The sequence below is a fragment of the Balaenoptera ricei genome, chromosome 2 (genome assembly GCF_028023285.1).
Source record: "Balaenoptera ricei isolate mBalRic1 chromosome 2, mBalRic1.hap2, whole genome shotgun sequence".
NCBI classification, from domain to species: Eukaryota; Metazoa; Chordata; class Mammalia; order Artiodactyla; family Balaenopteridae; genus Balaenoptera; species Balaenoptera ricei.
The window spans coordinates 175,189,150-175,207,684 of record NC_082640.1 but is presented as its reverse complement, the minus strand read 5'-3'; the positions used below and the strand labels follow the sequence as shown (position 1 = coordinate 175,207,684).

Sequence of the window (18,535 nt, the reverse complement as noted above, 5' to 3'; positions counted from 1 at the left end):
GGGGGATGCTCTGTGTCTCCTAGAGACCGGCTCCAGCACTCTGACGACTCCTTATCAGTGAGACAAAGCATGGGAGAGTTCGGTGTTTTGTTTTATTTTTTAAAAAATTTATGTATTTATTTATTATATTTTTGGCTGTGTTGGGTCTTCGTTTCTGTGCGAGGGCTTTCTCTAGTTGCGGCAAGCGGGGGCCACTCTTCATCGCGGTGCGCGGGCCTCTCACTATCGCGGCCTCTCTTGTTGCGGAGCACAGGCTCCAGACGCGCAGGCTCAGTAGTTGTGGCTCACGGACCTAATTTCTCCGCGGCATGTGGGATCCTCCCAGACCAGGGCTCGAACCCACGTCCCCTGCATTAGCAGGCAGATTCTCAACCACTGCGCCACCAGGGAAGCCCTGTTTTGTTTTTGAAAGACTCATTGTAAACCGAGGTTCCTAGCCTCAGGATCTTTGAAGTTGGTTTTCAGTGACTGAACACGGCTGCCCAGGCAAAAAAAAGTTTATTTCCCTGCTTTTCCCTTGCAGTCTTGTCTGTTTCCCAAAATCTGTTTCTTGAGAGGCTGTTAGGAATGACTTGGAAAAGAGGTTCTGGGATCAAATAAGTTTGGTTCAACAGAGTTAAGCACATTTCTTCACTGTAGGACCTGGTAGAGCCTTTTTGAAGCAAATGTGAATTTTTGATCTCTACGAGTGAAGTAAGGCATCAAGTAGCTCCCGGGCTGGTGAGAGCATCTAGCCAAAAGAGTGTTCTGGACCACACATTTTAGGATGTTGGCTTTTATTTACCATTAATAGATCGTGGGAAAGTAAATGATCATTTATTGCAGTTTCTGAGAAAGGTGTTTGAAAATATGTAACGTATGGGTCAGAGACAATAAATAGAGACTGTCAAAGAGGTTGGGATTTGTTCTATTAAAACAAGCAAATAGGATGTTGGTTTGTAGTTTTGTTTTTGTTGGGGTTTTTGGTTATGCTTGTCATATCTTTGGTCTTGATATGAAGGTAATTCTGACCTCAGAATGAGATAGGAAGTGTTCCCTTCTCCTAAATTTCTAATAATTTTGGGTGTTGGATGGGTGTTCTGTAAGCGTCAGGTTAAAGTTAAGGTAGGTTGTTCAGGTATTTTGTGTCCTCAGTGATGCTCTATCTTTTAAAAATAGGCTTTTAAAAGTATTCAAAGAGGATATCCAAGGAGCTTGTTCAGAGAGAGGACCTAATTTGCCCCAAAAGGTCACGTCTACGGAGAGGGGCTCAGGACTGAAGCGCCACGCAACAGTCTGTTGATGCCGTCTGGCCTCCTCCAGCAGTTCCTTAAGTCCTGGTAGAACTGTCCTGGGTCCCAGCTGCATCTTGCCTGTGCCGATGGTCCCTGTTATCTCGGTGTCAGCCTCCGGCCCCCTCTCCCTCTCGGCAGGTGGAGAATTCCACTCTGAGCTCCCAGAGCGCCTCACTCACCGCGCAGTACGCGCTGCTCCAGAACCAGCAGACAGCCAAGGAGAGCGAGATCGAAAACCTGCAGAAGCAGCAGGAACAGCTGACGGCCGCCTACCAGGCCCTGCTGCAGGACCACGAGCACCTGGGCGCACTCCACGAGCGGCAGTCCGCGGAGTACGAGGCCCTCATCCGCCAGCACAGCTGCCTGAAAACACTGCATCGCAACCTGGAGCTGGAGCACAAGGAGCTCGGGGAGAGGTGTGTGCCGGCGGGGCGGGCTCCCCCGGGTTCCTGTCCCCGCCTCTGCTCTGTGCCCCTCAGGTCTCCTCTTGGCCTGCAGCTTCACACCGTCTGGGGCACCGGAACTTTCCAAAAGGGAGGTAAATCAAAGTCACCCTTAGCAATATGGAGTTCGTGCAGCTGGAGACCGAGTGTCGGTGGATCTCCAGGTGGAAAAGGGGCGTCATGGCCAGTCTTGGCTCAGGGAAACCTGTTGTTGGTGTGGGGTCCCTGCTCCTCTAAGGATTTTCTTCTCTCCTCCCTTTTCTCTCCAAACTAAGAATAAGGAGGAAGTTCACCGCAGTTGCCAGTTTACAATGACGCATCTTACCCTGGCTTCTCAGTTCTTTTCTTGCCTGTCAAGGTCTGGGCTGCGTTTTTTTTTTTTTAATAAATTTATTGATTGATTGATTGATTGATTGATTGATTGCTGCGTTGGGTCTTCGTTGCTGAGCACGGGCTTTCTCTAGTTGCGGTGAGCAGGGGCTACTCTTCGTTGCAGTGCGCGGGCTTCTCATTGTGGTGGCCTCTCTTGTTGCGGAGCACAGGCTCTAGGCGCGCAGGCTTCAGTAGTTGTGGCTCGCGGGCTCTAGAGCGCAGGCTCAGTAGTTGTGGCGCACGGGCTTAGCTGCTCCGCGGCATGTGGGATCTTTCCGGACCAGAGCTCGAACCCGTGTCCCCTGCATCGGCAGGCAGATTCTTAACCACTGCACCACCAGGGAAGCCCTAATTTTAAGTATATAGAAAGTAAACAGAATGGTAGAGTGAAACCCCTGTATACCCACGACTGGTTTCTGCATTTATCACTATTTTGCCACCCTCGTTTCATCTTTACTTCCCGTTCTCCAGCCCCACACTCTTCTTTTTTTGTAGGTAAAATTTACATACCTTGAAATGCACAAGTCTTAACTTTGCACTCTTGACAAATCGGGGTCCTGGGTTTTGTGTGCATTCAGTCAACCAGCATCACCTGAGCTCCTGCCCCGGCAGATCCTTGATTGTTCCAGGCCGCTGGGCAGGGGTGGCAGGACCCAGAGTCTGGGAGCAGGTGTGGTGTGCACATGGCTCTAATGCAGGAGAGAGAGGCTCTCAAACACTTGGCACGGGTGGGTCGATGGGTGAGGGGGAGCAATTGGCCTTGTCCTGTGCTTGTGAGATGGCCCTGCTGCCAGTGTTTTCCTTGACTCGGCCTCAAGATGCTAAGTAAAGCTGAAGTGCAGGGCGTTTCATCACAGACCCAGGGGGGTTGTTGGGCCAGCAGAGCCTCGTGAGGGCATCTGATGATGCTGTGGGCACGGGGGTGATGGCGTTCGTTTATCCACTCACCCGGTGCTTCCTTTCTGCCTCTGTCTGGAGTCCTCCACCCCTTTGATCCACCCGGATCGCCGTCCTTCAGGGGCTGCTAGCCCAAATGAGCATCTTCTGCTTCCTCCTGCACCCATCCTGGATCCATGCGACACTTGGTAAACACCTACTGTGTACGGGGTGCTGTGTCTAGCTGTGGTAGGAGAGGCACCCAGTTGACTAATGATGTGGAGTGAGAAGTGTTCGCTCAACTCTAAAGCTAGCACGGCGCCCAGCACTCACCAGGCACTCAGGTGTCCTATTATGTGTTATAATAACATCTTATGATATTCCTCATGTCTGCTCAGCAGGGGAAGGTTTTTGCAGGTGGAATTTGGACTGGCTCTGAAGGAAGAGTTCATTGTTGCTTTCCCTGTAATTCTTTGCTCAGTACAGCACAGAACCACTGTGTTACCCAGTACTTTGTCGCACAGAGGCTGGAGGCCCCTTGGGTCTGTCTGCAGCAGGGCTACACGTTCAGGAGTCTGGATACCTGGAACACAGGGGTGATGGCTCTACATTCATTTCATTTGACACTTAAATCAGACACTCACTCATTCGTTCTCTTAACACATACTGAGCACTGTGCCTCGTACTGGGACTCGGTGGTGAGCCAGACTCGCCCGGGTTCTGGTGTAGTTTACTAACGGTCAGAGAGATGCTTGATCAGTGGGCTTTTCCAAGACGTTACAGCAGGGAAGCGGGAATCAGGGACCTTGATGGTCAGCCGGTGGCCCTAATTTGTCAGACCTTGGATGACTTTTCCCAGAATTGTTAATCTGGATGAGAAAGGTCACCCCTGAAAGCCAGGCAGAGCCCCACGCCCAGAACCACGTCGGGGATCCTCTGCTCTGAAGCTAAAGGCCACACAGATGTCTGTCTGTAAACAGCTACCTGAGCAGGTTTCTGAGCTTGATTCCACACAAGCACAAGTCTGGATTCCAGTCAGGTGGTGCGAGTACAGCTGCGTGGGGACAGGTGGGGTCAAGGTAGAGGTCTGGAGATGCAGGCTGGAAGCCCCTGGACTTGGGGGCTCTTGAGTCATCGTGAGCTTGGAAGGTTCCAGCAGGTGGGAGGGACAGCCTGGGCTTATCGGGGACTCTGTCCTTGTGCTCTGCTGCCCTCCAGAGATAGCTGTGCAGTACCCCATACAGAGGGACAGAGGAGAAAATACAAAGAGGAAAATGAAAGGGCCGGAAGGAGGGGTGTGTGTGTGTGTGTGTGTGTGTGTGTGTGTGTGTGTGCGCGCGCGCGCGCGCGCGTGTCCCCCGGCAGCTGCCTGGGCCCCCCAGGCAAGCCTCTGCCCCCCACTCGAGGTCTGACAAGAGCAGGAAGGGCTCCCGAGGGAGAGTAGGGCTCACCCCGTCCCCAGTGAGCAGGGATTTGCTGTGAGATGAGCTGTCATGTGCAGTGGAATTCAGCTGTTTATTCCGTGGTTTCTTTTAGATCAGTTTGTGTTGAGTGAACCCCTTGGTAAGTCCTTTGCACTCCCTGAGAGGAGGGTGTGGGGTTCAGAGGACGTTGTCTCGGCATTCCCCGGGGGCCAAGGGAGGAAGGCTGCTGTGACAGGGAATCGAGGGGGCCGTGGGGGCATGTCGGGTGGGAGGAAGAGGCCTCTGGCCCTGGGGCTGGAGGAGACCCCGAGCCTTCCCGCCTAGGCGCTGCTCGCACCCCCCCGGCGCCTCTCCCAGCCACCTCCCTCCGATTCCCTGCCACGCAACCTTGCCCCCTGCCCGCCCCCCCTCAGCTCTGCAGAGAGAAGCCACCAGACGAGCCCCGCCTTCTCTGCGGAGGCTTCGCGGTCTCCCGGGGTGTGCGTTGCCTGTGGGAAAAGAAGGCCCGGGACGGGCTGCCAGCGGTGTGTCCCTCCCACAGGCACAGCAACATGCTGAAGCACAAGGCGGAGCTGGATGAGCTGGAGAAGGTTCTGAATGCCGAGAGGGAGGCTTTGCAGCAGGAACAGAGGACGAGCGCCGTGGCCGCGAGCGAGAACCGGAGGCTGCAGGAGGAGCTGGACAGGTAAACGCCGGGGCCCAGAGGGCCCACCTGCCCGCGGGCAGCAGCATCTCACTCACTCTGTGCCCGCTGAGCGGAGGTCAACCTGGTAATACAGCCCCTGCCATGCTAACAGCTGGATGGTAGTGAGGTCAAAGGGATGGTGCTGGGATGCAAGGACCAATGTGGTACCCAGGGACAGCACGTCGTCTAAGCTGGTGGTCCTCACCTCCTGCCCTGAGATGACAATGGTTGTGTCAGCCACAGGTACCTTCGTCATCTAATGGGTTCCCTGTTTGTGTATTCACCTCCTTGCTGACATTTATCTGTAAGCCCCAAATCAGCGCTCGTGGAGCTATCATGGACATCTGGGTGGTGAGACATTTGGGGTCGCCTGACGCATACATTTCCAGCTGAGGATGAACAAGGCGTTCGACCCCTGCAGCTCATTCTGCAAACGAGCGTCCTTTTTGTGGCCTGTTGAGTGCCATGGTTTTCGTATTTTTGTGCTTTGGGGTGAGGATTTCGCTGTTTAAAATGGCCCACGAGCAGAACGCTGTCTCGTGTTCCTAAGTGCAAGGCTGTGATGTACATTATGGAGAATATGTATGAGTGAGGTAGATAAGCTTCCTTCAGGCGTGAGTTACAGTGCTGTCGGCTGTGAGTACATCACACAAGGTGTCTTTAAACAGAAGCCACGTAAAACGAGGTATGTCTTGATCAGCTGACAAAATTGTGTGACCAGACTCACAGGAACCCACCTGTGTGTTTACCCCAAGAGCTAATTTAGTGTCTCAGGGATCTTATAGAATGTTACTACCAAGAGTAACGAGAATCTACAGAATTATTATCCTTTTTTTAAAACAGATGAAGAAACAGGCGGAGATTAAAATTGCCTTGTTCAGAGTGGATGCTTGTCGTCAATGGCAGAGTCAGGATTTGAAGCAGGTCTTGTCTCTGGCATGGCCATGGGTGCTGCTTCCTCCCCACCTCCTTGTGTTCACGTGTACCAGGGGCTACAGACTCAGGTGCCAGGCAGGTCAGGCACGTGGGTGAAGAGTGCCAGTGGTAGACCAGACATGAGTGACATGGAGAATATACACTAACAGTTGTCAGCTGGGAGGAAGGCCCCGGGGCCACCAGATTATCCCTTTGTTTATGCCTTTTCTCTTAAGAGAAGCTGGACATTGCAATGTTGGTGTGAAACTTTCACAATTTATATGTTGACCCACTAATTCATTTAAAAAACACTGTAGCCAAACAAGACACATCTGTGTCTAAACTGAGTCCATGAGCCCCTGGTACTTCGAGCTTTCTGTTATAAATCTTCCCCCGAGAAAGCGCAGTTGGATAATAGTTATTATGATGGTGATAATTTTAGTGGATTTACATCATACCCCAGCATCTCATATTTTATTTATCTCGGGAGTTGAAATTAGAAAGGGGCTTGGAACTGAGAAGAAGAGCTGGGCATAGACAAAGAGTTTTAGAGCAAAAATGTTCTGGTTCAGTATTTAGAAAGAAAGCTTTTAACAACAGAACCTTTTTTTGCCAAGTAGGCAGATATGCCAAAGCTTTAAATACATAAGAGATCATAACAGTGACGCTCTGTTGAAGTGGGTGTCCGAGCCTGCCTGTTCTGTCTCCCCCAGTGCAAGGTTGGGGACGCCAGGGGCACCTTCATAGAACCCCAGAGAATCCAGTTTGAAAGCCTCTGATTTTGTTCAGCTCCCTCATTGTGAGGCCCAGAGAGGTTGTGGTTTGGCCTAAGGTTGCACAGCTGTGACAGGGCCTGGGAGCGCTCCTCGGGCCTCAGCCCTGTGGCTCTCCACCCCGCCAGGGTCAACTTCCTGCACCATCAGCTGAAGGCGGAGTACGAGGAGCTGCACACCCACACCAAGGAGCTGAAGACCTCGCTGAACAGCTCCCAGCTGGAGCTGAACCGCTGGCAGGCCCGGTGCGACGAGCTGAAGGAGCAGCACCAGGGCATGGACCTCTCTCTGGCCAAGCTGGACACCCACTGCGAGGTGCGGCCTGGCGCTGGGCAGGGCCTCGGGACGCCGGGACGCGTCCCCTGCGGGGACGGCCTCGGGCTCAGGGGGGTTGCGATGGGTCCTTCTTTGGCGTCTGTGCTCGAAGACTGTGTGAAGGTGGTCCAGAGGCCGAGAGGAGACCAGAGGCATTTGAAAGGGGGACCACAACTGGTAGGGATGCGTTAGAAAACACCTCTGCATCCGACCTTTGCTTTTTGCAAAGGGTCAGAGCAGGCGCACGGGAACAGCCGGGTACTGTTTTATTTCTGTCCTCTTGGCTGTGTCCACACGGTTTTTCCATTTCTTTGCATGTAGCAGCTGCACTGTTGTAGAGAAATGTCACAGATTTTTTTTCCGTGCTTGGGTTTGTCTGACTGGCTCCTGATCCCGGGGTAGTCGGGATGGAGCTTGCACACAAATCCCCTGGTTGCCAAAGGGGCAGAGCTCTGCCTTCTGGTACACTAGGTTGGAAAGTACCTTCTTAAGCAGCAGACCCCTCTCAGATGAAATTGTAAGCAGACCCCGGGACAAGTAAGACAGGCAAAGTGGATGGCACAGGGAAGAGCAGCTGGGTCCTGTCCCAGCTCCGGGACAGCCAGGACCCCAGACACAGCTCCTCTTGCCCTTTGTTTGTTGAAAAACACTCTGAGGAGCCTTTTCCTTTGAGCTCACGGTAGCCCTGCGGGGCGTCACAGATGAGGAAGCAGAGGCCAGGGTTCTGAGACGCCCAAAGGCCCCTCTGGGCTGCGTCTGGGGCCTGTGGAGGAGGCGGGGGCCAGGACACAGGCAGACAGTGGCTGAGGGAGCCCCGTCACCACAGGCTGTGCCTCACAGGGCGGTGCTTTAGGATTTCCCAGGGGACCTCAGGCCAGGGCCTGCAGTAGGAGATTGCCACCCAGTCTGTCTGAAGCCAAAGCTTGTCATTTTCCTGCTACACCAATCACGATAAATGTATTCTAGAGCAAGAGTTGGCCATCCTCGGCCCAAAACTAAAATCCAGCCCCCAAACCTGGTTCCATACGGCCGTGAACTAAGAATGACCTTTACATTTTATAATGGTTGAGAAAATGAAAAAAAATGTTTTGTGGCAAGTGCAAATGGTATAACACTTAAATGTCAGTGTCCATAAGTCAAGTTTTATTGGAACACGGTCACACCTGTGCATTTACGTATCGTCTCTGGCTGCTTTCCTGCTGTAACAGCAGAGTTGAGTGGCTGCAACAGAGACCACCGTCTGGCCTGGAAAGCCTAAAATATTTGCTACCTGGCTCTTTACAGGAGAAGTGTGCCGACCCTCGTCTAGGACAGAGCTGGCCACTAGAAATAATAATGTAGCCGCCAGATATAATTTAAAATTTTCTAGTAGCCACATTAAAGAAGTGAAAGGAAACAGGTGGGATTAATTCTAAGTAATATATTTTGTTCAGCCAGTATATCTAAAATGTCATTTCCACATGTAACCACAAAAAATTCATTAATGAGATCTTTCACATCCTTTTTTTTTTTTTTAGTGAAGTCTTTAGGATCTGCTGTATTCGCCCTTGTGGCACACCTCCTCGCGGGCTAGCTGCGTTTTAAATGCTCAGCGGCCACGCGTTGCCCGCGGCTGTCAGATTGGACAGCGTAGCTGCCAAGGGAAGCGGCCGTTTGGGGCCTTTCGAGTTGTGGCGAGCGCAGATAGTACTGAGATGGACCTCTGGGCGCATGTGGCCTTTTCCTTCTTTGGGAAGCTAGATTCCCAGCAGCGGACTCACGGGGTCGCACGGTATTTAAGACATCGTTGGTCTGTGTTTTAGCTACTCTCCCGCCTCAAGGGGAACTTGGAGGAAGAAAACCATCACCTCTTGAGCCAGATCCAGCTGTTGAACCAGCAGAACCAAATGCTTCTAGAACAGAACTTGGAGAACAAGGAACAGTACCACGAGGAGCAGAAACAGTACATGTAAGGGGCCCGGGTGGGGGACGCCTGGCGACACGGGGGTCCTGGCTGCTCTGGCCAAGACCTGCCCCGTTCTGGGCGAGAATAGCGCCGGAGCCTATTCTTAACAGCCTGTCGTTCTCTCTCTTTCCCTGGAGTGTTTCTGGGTCTCTGCAAGTGGTGGTGGTTGGCTTTCATTTGCTTTTTAAAGGCACTGCCCACCGCCAGAAGCTTCTTAGTCTGCTTTTGGAATTAGGTGCACGTCTAAAAATACAGCCGTGCCAGCAAGAGAGGTATCTCAGGGAGAGAATGCACAGCGGAGGCTGAGCACAGGTGCCATACCCAATCCCTTTCTGTCGCCTGTGGCTGTGTTCCCTGATCGTCTGGAGCGGTGGGTTACCTGTGTGCCACGGTGTTCATTTATGTGGGCTTTGCTGTGGCCCCTGCGCTGGTAACCAGGGGACTAGTGGGGGTGATGAGATGTGGGCATACCAGACAGAGGTTGAGGAGCTTCACGGAGAAGTGGAAAGAAGAGTTGGGCTTCTGCTGCTGACACAGGATGGGGCGAAGGCAGGGCAGATGGGGGGACGTGAAGGCGGAGCACGGCAAGGGTCTGGGTGCAGGGAACATGCGGGAGCCTCAGCGGAGGAGGCTCCCGTGCCTGGCCGACGGGTCGGGATCCACTGGGAAGTGTTTAAAGGGTGCTGGTCTCGCAGGGCCTAGGAAGCTGCCGGAGGTGAGGTCAAGAGGAAGAGCCTGGCACTGAGAACCTTGTGGTTTGGAAGTGAAACAACCCAGGATGCATCCGTGGATCCAGGGGGTTTCCACCGCTGTGCCGTGTGGTGGAACTGTCCTTGCTCGCGGGTGGGAATGGCTGGCCGGCGTGGGGAAGGCAAGAGGAGACAGGCTGCAGAGGGACGTGGCCAGAGGTGGCTCGCCACCTACCAGGAGATGGTTTACCTTGAAAGCCGCACTGTAATTTGGGGATAGAAATGACCGTTGCCTGAAGTTGGCCCTCTGTCATCCAGCTGATAATAGTTGCCAGCAGACACTGGGCAGGTGCTAAGTAGAGGAGTAGGCGCCTGGACCCCAGGGGGATGATTGGATGACAGTCCTGCGTTAGGGAGCGTCTGCAGAGGGCCAGGGGTTGGCAGGCTTCCCGGAGGCCGCGCCGAGCGGGGCACTGTGCTGGGGGCCGAGAGGGGCACGGGACCTGTTCTCTGAGTTCGTGTGCATCTCCGGGGTGAACCCAGCCGCGCAAGCACTCCGAGCTTAGGGCAGGGCAGCACGGCCGTGAGGACGGAATAACAGACCACAGACGTCGAGTCCAGGAGGCTGGGAGCAGCGAGGGGTTGGGGCTTGGGGGTCGGGGCCCAGTGGTTCACAAAGCTGCCACTTTTCATGATGCGCCCGCTTCGTGGGGAGCTCCTGGGAAAGTCCCCAGTTTGGGTGGAACCTTGGCAGCTTCTTGACAGAAAGAAGCCTGAGCAGAAAGTTGCCTCTGGCCCAGAGGCCTCATTTTCCAGTGAGGAAGCCAAGGGTCCGAGCTGTAAAGGCAGCGCAGGTGGTGAGAGGCTGGAGGGGACAGGAGTTGGTGGCCCTGTGGGCAGTGTTGTGTGGAGTTCACCTGCCTGACTCCCTGAGATAAAACAGAAGCTCACCCTTCGTATCAGGGAGGCCAGAACTTCCCTCCCGGGAAGCAGAGGTGCCCTCTGGCAGCCCAGGGTTCAAGAGGTATCTCTTTGGTCTTTTCTGTGTTTTTGAAAATACAAACTGGTTTCCAGCATTTACAAGTCAGGAGATTTTGCTTCGCAGTCTGAGTTTCTGGCTGCTCTGAAAGATGGGAAGGTCTACGTGCCACCCCAGGCAGCGATCTGCTGGGGTGGCCCAGTTGTGCCTCAGTCCCCACCGCCCCCTCTGGTTCTTCCAGGCCCACTTTGCTCCTTATCTTCTCTCTGGACCCTAAAATCTTTTGAGTTTGTTCCCATGGAAGTTTTATCAGAAACCCAGCATTGGAATGGGTCCAGGTCAGAGGTCTGAATTTGCTGAAATGACTTTTTCAACCTTGATGCCCACCCAACTCCCTGAGGGCAGACCTCTCCCACCACCAAGGGATTGTTGATGTGCACGCCCAGGAGCTGGCCTCGAGTCTGACCCTGGGGTGTCCCACATCCTGAATGACCTGGCCAGAGAATCCTTGCTTCCGAGCTTGGGTCATCAGACGGTTATGGGTTTGCTCCCTTGAGTTCACTCACAGCTAGATCCTGGGTGCTTCAGCAGGCCTCTTCAAGGCATTAGGGCTTCTGGACCTATGTCAGATGCTTCCATTCGCGTATTCCCAACTCAGCAACCATGATGGTCATGAGCGCTGCGATGTCCACTGGGCCAGGTCCCAGGCCGCACTGGTGAGTAAGTTCCTTTGTTTTATTGTCTTTTCCCTCTCTCCACAGAGACAAGTTAAATGCCTTACGAAGACATAAGGAAAAACTGGAAGAAAAAATCATGGATCAGTACAAGTTCTATGATCCTGCTCCAAAGAAGTGAGTTGATTTAAGCTTCAGGGACTTGAACACAGAACAGAAAACCTTCCTTGTTCACGCTCAGGGTGAAACTTTTTGTAGGGCCTGTGTCTTCCACAGTGACAGATCACCCGTGTGCACATCCCTCCCACGTCAGAAAGATTTTAGAATTTCTTTCAGCCCCATCCTCGTGCTTGTCCTGTGAGGGGTGGCAAATGCCAGCTGACCCTGACGAGACACAGGCTTAATTGAGCCGCAGCCCTTCTAAGGGGGCAGAGAGTCAGTGGTTTGGGAGCCATTAAAGCGGGATGGAAGGGTTGCCTTGTCGGCTTCTTCTCAGGATTTAACGGGGTGTAGAAAACCATGTTTCTGTTTAGGGAAGGAACCTTGGATAGGACACCAGGCCCAGCACTCACAGTCTTCAAACAGGGGCACCTTTTGGCCCTTATACAGATTCCTCTGGATTCACTGAACCCCAGGGCGGCTTCACAGACATGTCCCCTTCTCCAGAGGGCAGTGGGTTGCAGGGCTGGCTCCATCCCCCAAGACTGCCAGCCTTGTCCAGCACCGCTTCCCCCAGGAGTCAGCCCTGCACGTGGTCCTGTCCCGGCCCAGCCTCAAAGGCAGAATCACTGTGCATCCTTCAAGGCCTCTGTGTTGAAATCACACAACCACAGAATTTCAGAACCTCAGTCTCAGCCTTCTCTTTGACAGATGGAGAAGTTGAGGCCCAGACGAGGAAGCGGCGTGATTTGTGTAAACACAGTGCAGTTCAGTTCAGAGCAGGACTGGGACTCGGGTGTGGTTCTCTTTCTGTAACACCAGGAGCCTCCATTTCCCGTTAGCTACAGCTTCATCGCTTACTCATTGAATTCCCTGTTTTTAATTCACACGGCACACTCTTCCCTGCCCTCTGCCACCTCGCCCGGAGTCCTCGGTGCCGGGAGTGGTCAAGGAATGCCAGCTTATTACTCTTACTGTGAACTTTAGCAGAGGATGAGGAGGAGTGTGTCACTGAAAAGGGCATTTTGGCAGAAAAATTGCCATCTAATAGATCACATTAGCAGAGCACTACTTCCTTTATTTCCCAGAGATAATCAAGAGTTAACGGGCGTACTTGACGTTCTGTTTTCCCAAGAGACTGGTGTGAATTTCTGACCCGATACATGCATCTAACTATCCCCGAGCGCATGCGTGACCGAGAATTCTGTTCTACCTCCTGAGCCCCAAATACAATGGTCATGGTGGTGGTTACTGGCCAGCTTCCCAGGCTGGTGATGGGAATCCCAGCCCACATTAGGGCACCCAGTAACCTGCTGGAGGGGGCAGTGAGGGTTGATTGTGTCCTAAAAATCTACTCCTAACTAGGAAAAACCACTGGATTGGAGCCAAAGCTTTAGTCAAACTCATCAAACCAAAGAAAGAGGGTTCCAGAGAACGATTGAAGTCAACTACAGACAGTCCTCCCCAGCAGCTGGAGTCCCCGGACCCAACCTCGCCACCCGCTTCTCAGCCGCTCAGATCCCAGCCGGAGAACCCCGAGGCCACCCCGTTGGGCTCAAGCTGTGCAGAAGAGCGTGACATCCACAACGGGACCCTGGGAAAAGGTAGGCGGGCTGACCTGGCTGCAGGGGGTGGTCTAAGGGACCCTCTCATTGGACCGGGTAGAGGGAGATGGCGTGTGGATGTGCACACGTGTGTGTAAGAGCGTGACGGGGGTGTGCTGCGTACACGCACATCTGCCTCCGTATGTGTGTTAATAACCAAGAAAATACAAACCCATGTCGAGCGAGAAGCATCGCTAATCCTGTAGATGGTGGGAGCGACTCAAACCAAAGCTGGTAACCACGCAGGCACCAGAGGCAAGCTCAGTAGCGTATGTTTGGGGGTTTCCTTGTACGTGTCAGAGATTTAGAGTAGACTATTTCTGTAGGGAGATCTCCTGCGCATTTAACAGGCAATGTGCACATGTGCGATCTTTTGCAAGTCCACGTGTGACTCCAGTCTTTTTAACACTTAAATAGGCAGTCAGGTTTTCTTCTCCAGCCTGACCTGGTCTTCAGTCTTACCAGCCAGGGGGCCCGGCTTACCTTTCCATGAGGGCTGTCATTTGGAGTTTGCCGGGGGTTCTGAAATGGATTTCTAGTTGAATGTGCTTTATTCCGTCAAACTAAGAGGCTATCAGTTATAAACTGCCCAATTACTTTATATACCACTGGCAGTCAAATGATGCAATGCTTTACCACTTAGAATTTTTATTATACTCTTGTTGAAGAGCTCTTCTAAAAGACTTAATTAGACAGATTTTTGTGTACACACATAAAAGGAAAATATGAGTAAAATATATTGGTCACAGCAGTGACAATTCTGTCACAGTTCCATCTGGCCCCAGTGGTGACTATAAGACACTGTGGAAGCAGCATCCTGATTTCAGTGATGTTAAGATGGGGGGGTGGGGATGTGCATCTTAGAATCGATTAAACACAGCAGTTACTTCAAACAAGGTTAAATTTCCAAATTTACTTTTAAATATCACTTCATGGATTATTTATGCCAAAACTGCAGCCTGAATAATTTAAATTTTTATGAAAGACACCAGGACTCTCTGAAGATCAGTCCTATGCCTGAGACCCACACACTCTCAGGGGTGGTGGCTGACATAGCACTAAGGGCCTGTGACAAGCCACCTTCTGAGTGTGACATGTGCACAAGCCTTTCAGGAGGCCACATTCACCACTTCAGGTACTGCTGTGTCACTTTCAAATGCACAAAAGAAAATGCATTCACGCACACATTGTTTGGGGGCTAATGCTTGCACTCCCGTTCTTTACAGGAGGTCAGATTAGGTAAAAGGCTCTTGTGCAGGTAAATGATAATGAAGCTTAACATTGGTTTTTATCTAGAGGGGATCTGTGGCCCCAGGTTTTCATTTTGACTATTTAAATGTTTTGACATTTATCACCTCAATTTGTATTAAAGTTGACTTAATTAACTATAACCAGCCTAATTGAGTCAGGGAGACTTTCAGAGGAAAAAAATGCTTGTTCCCATCCATGAATGAGCAAGTCAGTGATGATTATCAATAACGGCAGCCATGCATTGGGTGCTTTCTTTGGGCTCAGTACCTTGTCAGCTAATTTACTTTATCTGCCTTGGGTTTAGTCCTAACTACCCCGTGAGGTAGGCATGATTAATCATCCCCTTTTCAGAGCTTAGAAAGTGAGGCTTGACAAGGTGAAACACTTGCTGATATAGTAAGTGGCAGAACTTGGATTCGAACACAGGTCTGTCAACTCTGGAGCCTGAACTCTTCACCAACAGGTGCACTGCCTGCAGTTAAAGCTGAACCAACATGCTGCCTAACCAGGGGCCCCAGCAGAGCCATGGGCCCCAGCATCACATAAAGTCGGTCCCTTATCCTGTGGTGTGAGCATTGGCCACCAGGTGGTGCTATAGAGAAAGAAATAATGGAGGTTCTGGTACCAAATTTAATTCTAAATCAGAAATTGGATATACTGGTTGTTTCTGTATGACATGTTCAAAAAGTTAGACCAGTTGTCTGCTCTGATAAGACTCTGTGATTTAAAGGTCATGAATTAGAAGATGCATAGGAGATCTAAAAGCATATAATAATTCTTGGTGTTGAGGGCTTTGGGGTATGAAAAAGAGGTACTTTCCTTATTTTTAAACTCATCCTGCCAAAAGAGGTTATTTCAGATATACAAGAATTATTAGTGAATACTTCAGGTAGACTATTTCATTACAGCAGGCCAGAAATGTACTGTGTAGCATGTGAGCCAAATTGTCAGGGAGTCAGTCATTAAAATGGATGAGTAAGAGAAGCCGGGTCCTACATTAATAAACATTCTTATTTAATAATTTAACCCTTTGAGATTGAAAAATTGTCTAAGCCCTTCAGCTCCTTGAGCAATATGTAATTCTCTTCACGTGCTGAGTAAGTAAAGTGTTGGCACTAAGATGCCGCTAAATTAATTAAATTGAGGCAGAGCATAAGTGATTCACTGAGTCCTGATTCTGGTGTTGTCATGGCTATTGTTTCCGTCTTTCCTGGGCTGGACAGGATTCTGATTTCCTAAGTACGTTGAGCTAATTTAGAGTCATTTGTTATTATTCATTTCATTTATTTGTTGTGTTTTTTTTTTTTTTCCTTCCTCTCGGGTTATCCTGGGGATAACAATTTAGCAACTCAGCGCAAAAAGAGTCCCTTTTTGAGAAGCAAAAGCAAGGACAAAGACAAGTCTCCAATGGCCCACCCGGCTCTCTCTAAACACCTGCGGTTCTGGTCTTCCTCTGACATCCCATCCTCTCCTAATGAGCCTCTCCCTTTTTCAGAGATTGGAGATTTCTAATCCTTTTCCTTTACCATGTGTCTTCATCGTGTATCCTCCTTCATTTCTGAAATTCAAACAAATGAAAACAAACAAACAAAAAAAAACAGTACCTAAAGGCCAGATGACCTATAGCGGACCCCTCCTCCTGACCCCAGTTCCAAGCCAAACTTAAAGTAGCCAGCGTGGATTCTGATTTCAAAAGAGAAGATGAGTTGCCACACCCTCTGGACCGTTTCTCCAGTACAGCACAGCTGTAGGGGAGCCTCGGGACATCTGTGCACAGGTCCCTGGGCCAGGATGTCCGTGCTGAGTAAGTCCAGGGGCCGTGTGCTGCCCCCCTTCTCTCGCACCTGCAGGCTTTTGTCACGCCCGCGTGTAAAGCAGAGCTGGTCTGTTGTCGCTATGCTTCCTAAAATATACAGCCTCTGTCAAGTGAGTTTTTTTAAGACTTACCTTTAAGCATCTAAATTTAAAACCGCTGCCCTTTTCTCCTCTTTCTTTGTCAGAGCCCTGAATTGTTGGCTTTTGCCAGTAAGGTCCTTTTTAGAGGTGCTCTATGTTTTGAAGGATTTATTGTGCTCCATTCAAGCGTTTTGAATAATTGCATCGATGTTGCCCAGCCAGAGTTCAGTCCAGAATGAAGTTTTATGACTGTACTGTCGTTCTCTGACATCTTGGATGCTGAAGTGAAAGCAGCAGTGGACAGAAAGAACATCAGCACGCCAGTCACACCCAGAGCGGGGGAAAGGCTGGTCGATAGAGGCCTTTAGCTACTGCTGTTTTTTCTGTCTGCAGTCATTGTTGTACCATCTTCATGATTTTGGCTACATCTTTACATCACCTATGTGGTTACTTACATATTTTCAGTTGAATTGACTCACCGTTTCCACTTAAATTTATCCTAAAAGGAAAGATTATTACCTGTACTGTAAATGGAAAACCAGTACCATAAAAATAAAGTAACTATAAAAAATAAATACATACATATTAAAATGCTGAAGTCGGCTGATGTGGCAATGACTTCATCTCACGCGCCCTGCCTTGGGAACCCTGGGCTGCTGTGGTCCTGGCCTTCCAGGCCTGTCCTCCGAGCATGCTGCTGGAATGGTACTGTTTCTCTGCTGTTCGTGCTGTGTGGTCATCTCCGCCTCCCCTCTGCTCCTCATTTTAACCTCACCTGTTGGATGTCTGTCCCATCCATCCCACCAGACTTGAGTCTTGCTTCTCATCAAGGTTACCTTTCAAAATCCAAATTTTACGTTGATTTCAAGTCATAAGATTTAGGCGCTTAAAACTTCACAGTGAGTCCAGACTTGGAGTGGCGAAGGGGCAGACAGGGTCAGGTCCGTGAAAGAGGCTGGAGAGGGGCCGAGATCCTGACAATGGTCGTGGCTCTGTGTCTGCAGCCTTGGGTCTGCCTAGAGTGAGGCATTATGCAAAACAGCCCTGTCTTCATGCTAATAGGAACTCCAACTGCATGAAGTTTTGTCTCATATTTGGAGAGCCCATCCCCTTTCTTATTACTAGATAGTTGGAGGTTTTTTTTTTTAATGTTTTTCTATAGGATTTTATTTAACTTTGACAAGAGTATGTCTTCATGGTAGAAAATTTAGAGACTGCAGAAAAGCATAAGATACAAGGTAAAAATTCTTCTTGTAGTCAGTCTGACCATACGGAGATTAAAGACTTCTTACCCTATTGTTAAGGTGACGGTGAATTTTTTTCGCAGATTATAAGTGAAGCCAGTTGGCAGGCTGCACATCCTGGACCTTCAGGGCCTCGGCCTCAGATCCGAGTGATCCTGAGCAGACATCGGCCAGGATCTTTTTAAATCAGGGATTTGAGTCATATACAGTGCTATGCAGCAGGTGTGCTCTGTAGTTAATATGTTGGACTTTTACCAACATTTTGTTTGTCCTCTTGAGTTTTTCCTTTATTTCCTCCCAGCCAAAATTTCAGGGCTGACAGTTTGGCCCATCATTGGAGGTGGGCCCTCCGACACAGTCCTGTAGCCAGGGCCCTCCTGTTTAAACCACAGCCCGGGAGGTGGGCAGCTCAGCTTTTGTACCTGTGGTCCGTGTGCCCTGCCACCCCTGCTTCTAGGCCTCCGTGTGGTAGCCCAGCCTGAGCACAGGATTCTGCAGCCCCGTTTCTCAGTGTCCTTCTCTGCCCCAGGTCCTGGGGACCTAAAGCCAAAGCAAGGGTCCCCGCACAGAGACAGCCTTGACCGCAAGGATGCCTCTGCTGACCCAGCCATGAAGACCTGGCCCGTGGAGCTGGGCCCCCGGCCCTGTTCGTCCTCAGCCATCACTACAACCCCTTCCGGCTCTACCCCCATCTCGCGGCACCCAGGCCGCACCAAAGGTGAGTCGTGGGCCCCTCACCTTGTTCAGAAACAAGAGGGCCGAGCATGTGGGGCTCAGGTTCCTTCCTAAAGACCCCAGGCTCTCAGGGCCGGGAGGGGTCTCAGGCTGAGAGGTGGTGAGCAGAGTGGGTAAGCTGCGGGCTGGCTCTGGCATCACACGGACACGGGTTCAGGCCTCAGCCCTGCCTGCCAGCTGGGTGGGTGACTCTGGACAGACAGCTTCACCGTCTAGAGGCCTGATCCCAAGCCACTGGTGGGAAAGCCCCGGGACCCACCCTCACCACCACCGTGCAGGACT

The 18,535-nt window shown here is 51.1% G+C and overlaps 1 protein-coding gene across 7 annotated transcripts in view; it reads left to right on the top strand.

Moving 5' to 3' along the window:
- The window catches only part of CCDC88C (coiled-coil domain containing 88C), a 124,371-nt gene that overhangs the window by 93,394 nt on the left and 12,442 nt on the right, over positions 1-18,535 (top strand). For 6 of the 7 annotated variants that reach the window (XM_059914834.1, XM_059914836.1, XM_059914835.1 and 3 more), the window contains 7 exons: positions 1,413-1,690; positions 4,931-5,074; positions 6,891-7,077; positions 8,880-9,025; positions 11,452-11,541; positions 12,889-13,127; positions 18,048-18,236. In XM_059914834.1, the coding sequence (XP_059770817.1) occupies positions 1,413-1,690; positions 4,931-5,074; positions 6,891-7,077; positions 8,880-9,025; positions 11,452-11,541; positions 12,889-13,127; positions 18,048-18,236 (1,273 nt within the window). Of the gene's footprint in view, positions 1-1,412; positions 1,691-4,930; positions 5,075-6,890; positions 7,078-8,879; positions 9,026-11,451; positions 11,542-12,888; positions 13,128-15,723; positions 16,183-18,047; positions 18,237-18,535 lie in introns of those variants that run through there. The other variant, XR_009500984.1, reaches the window with a different exon arrangement.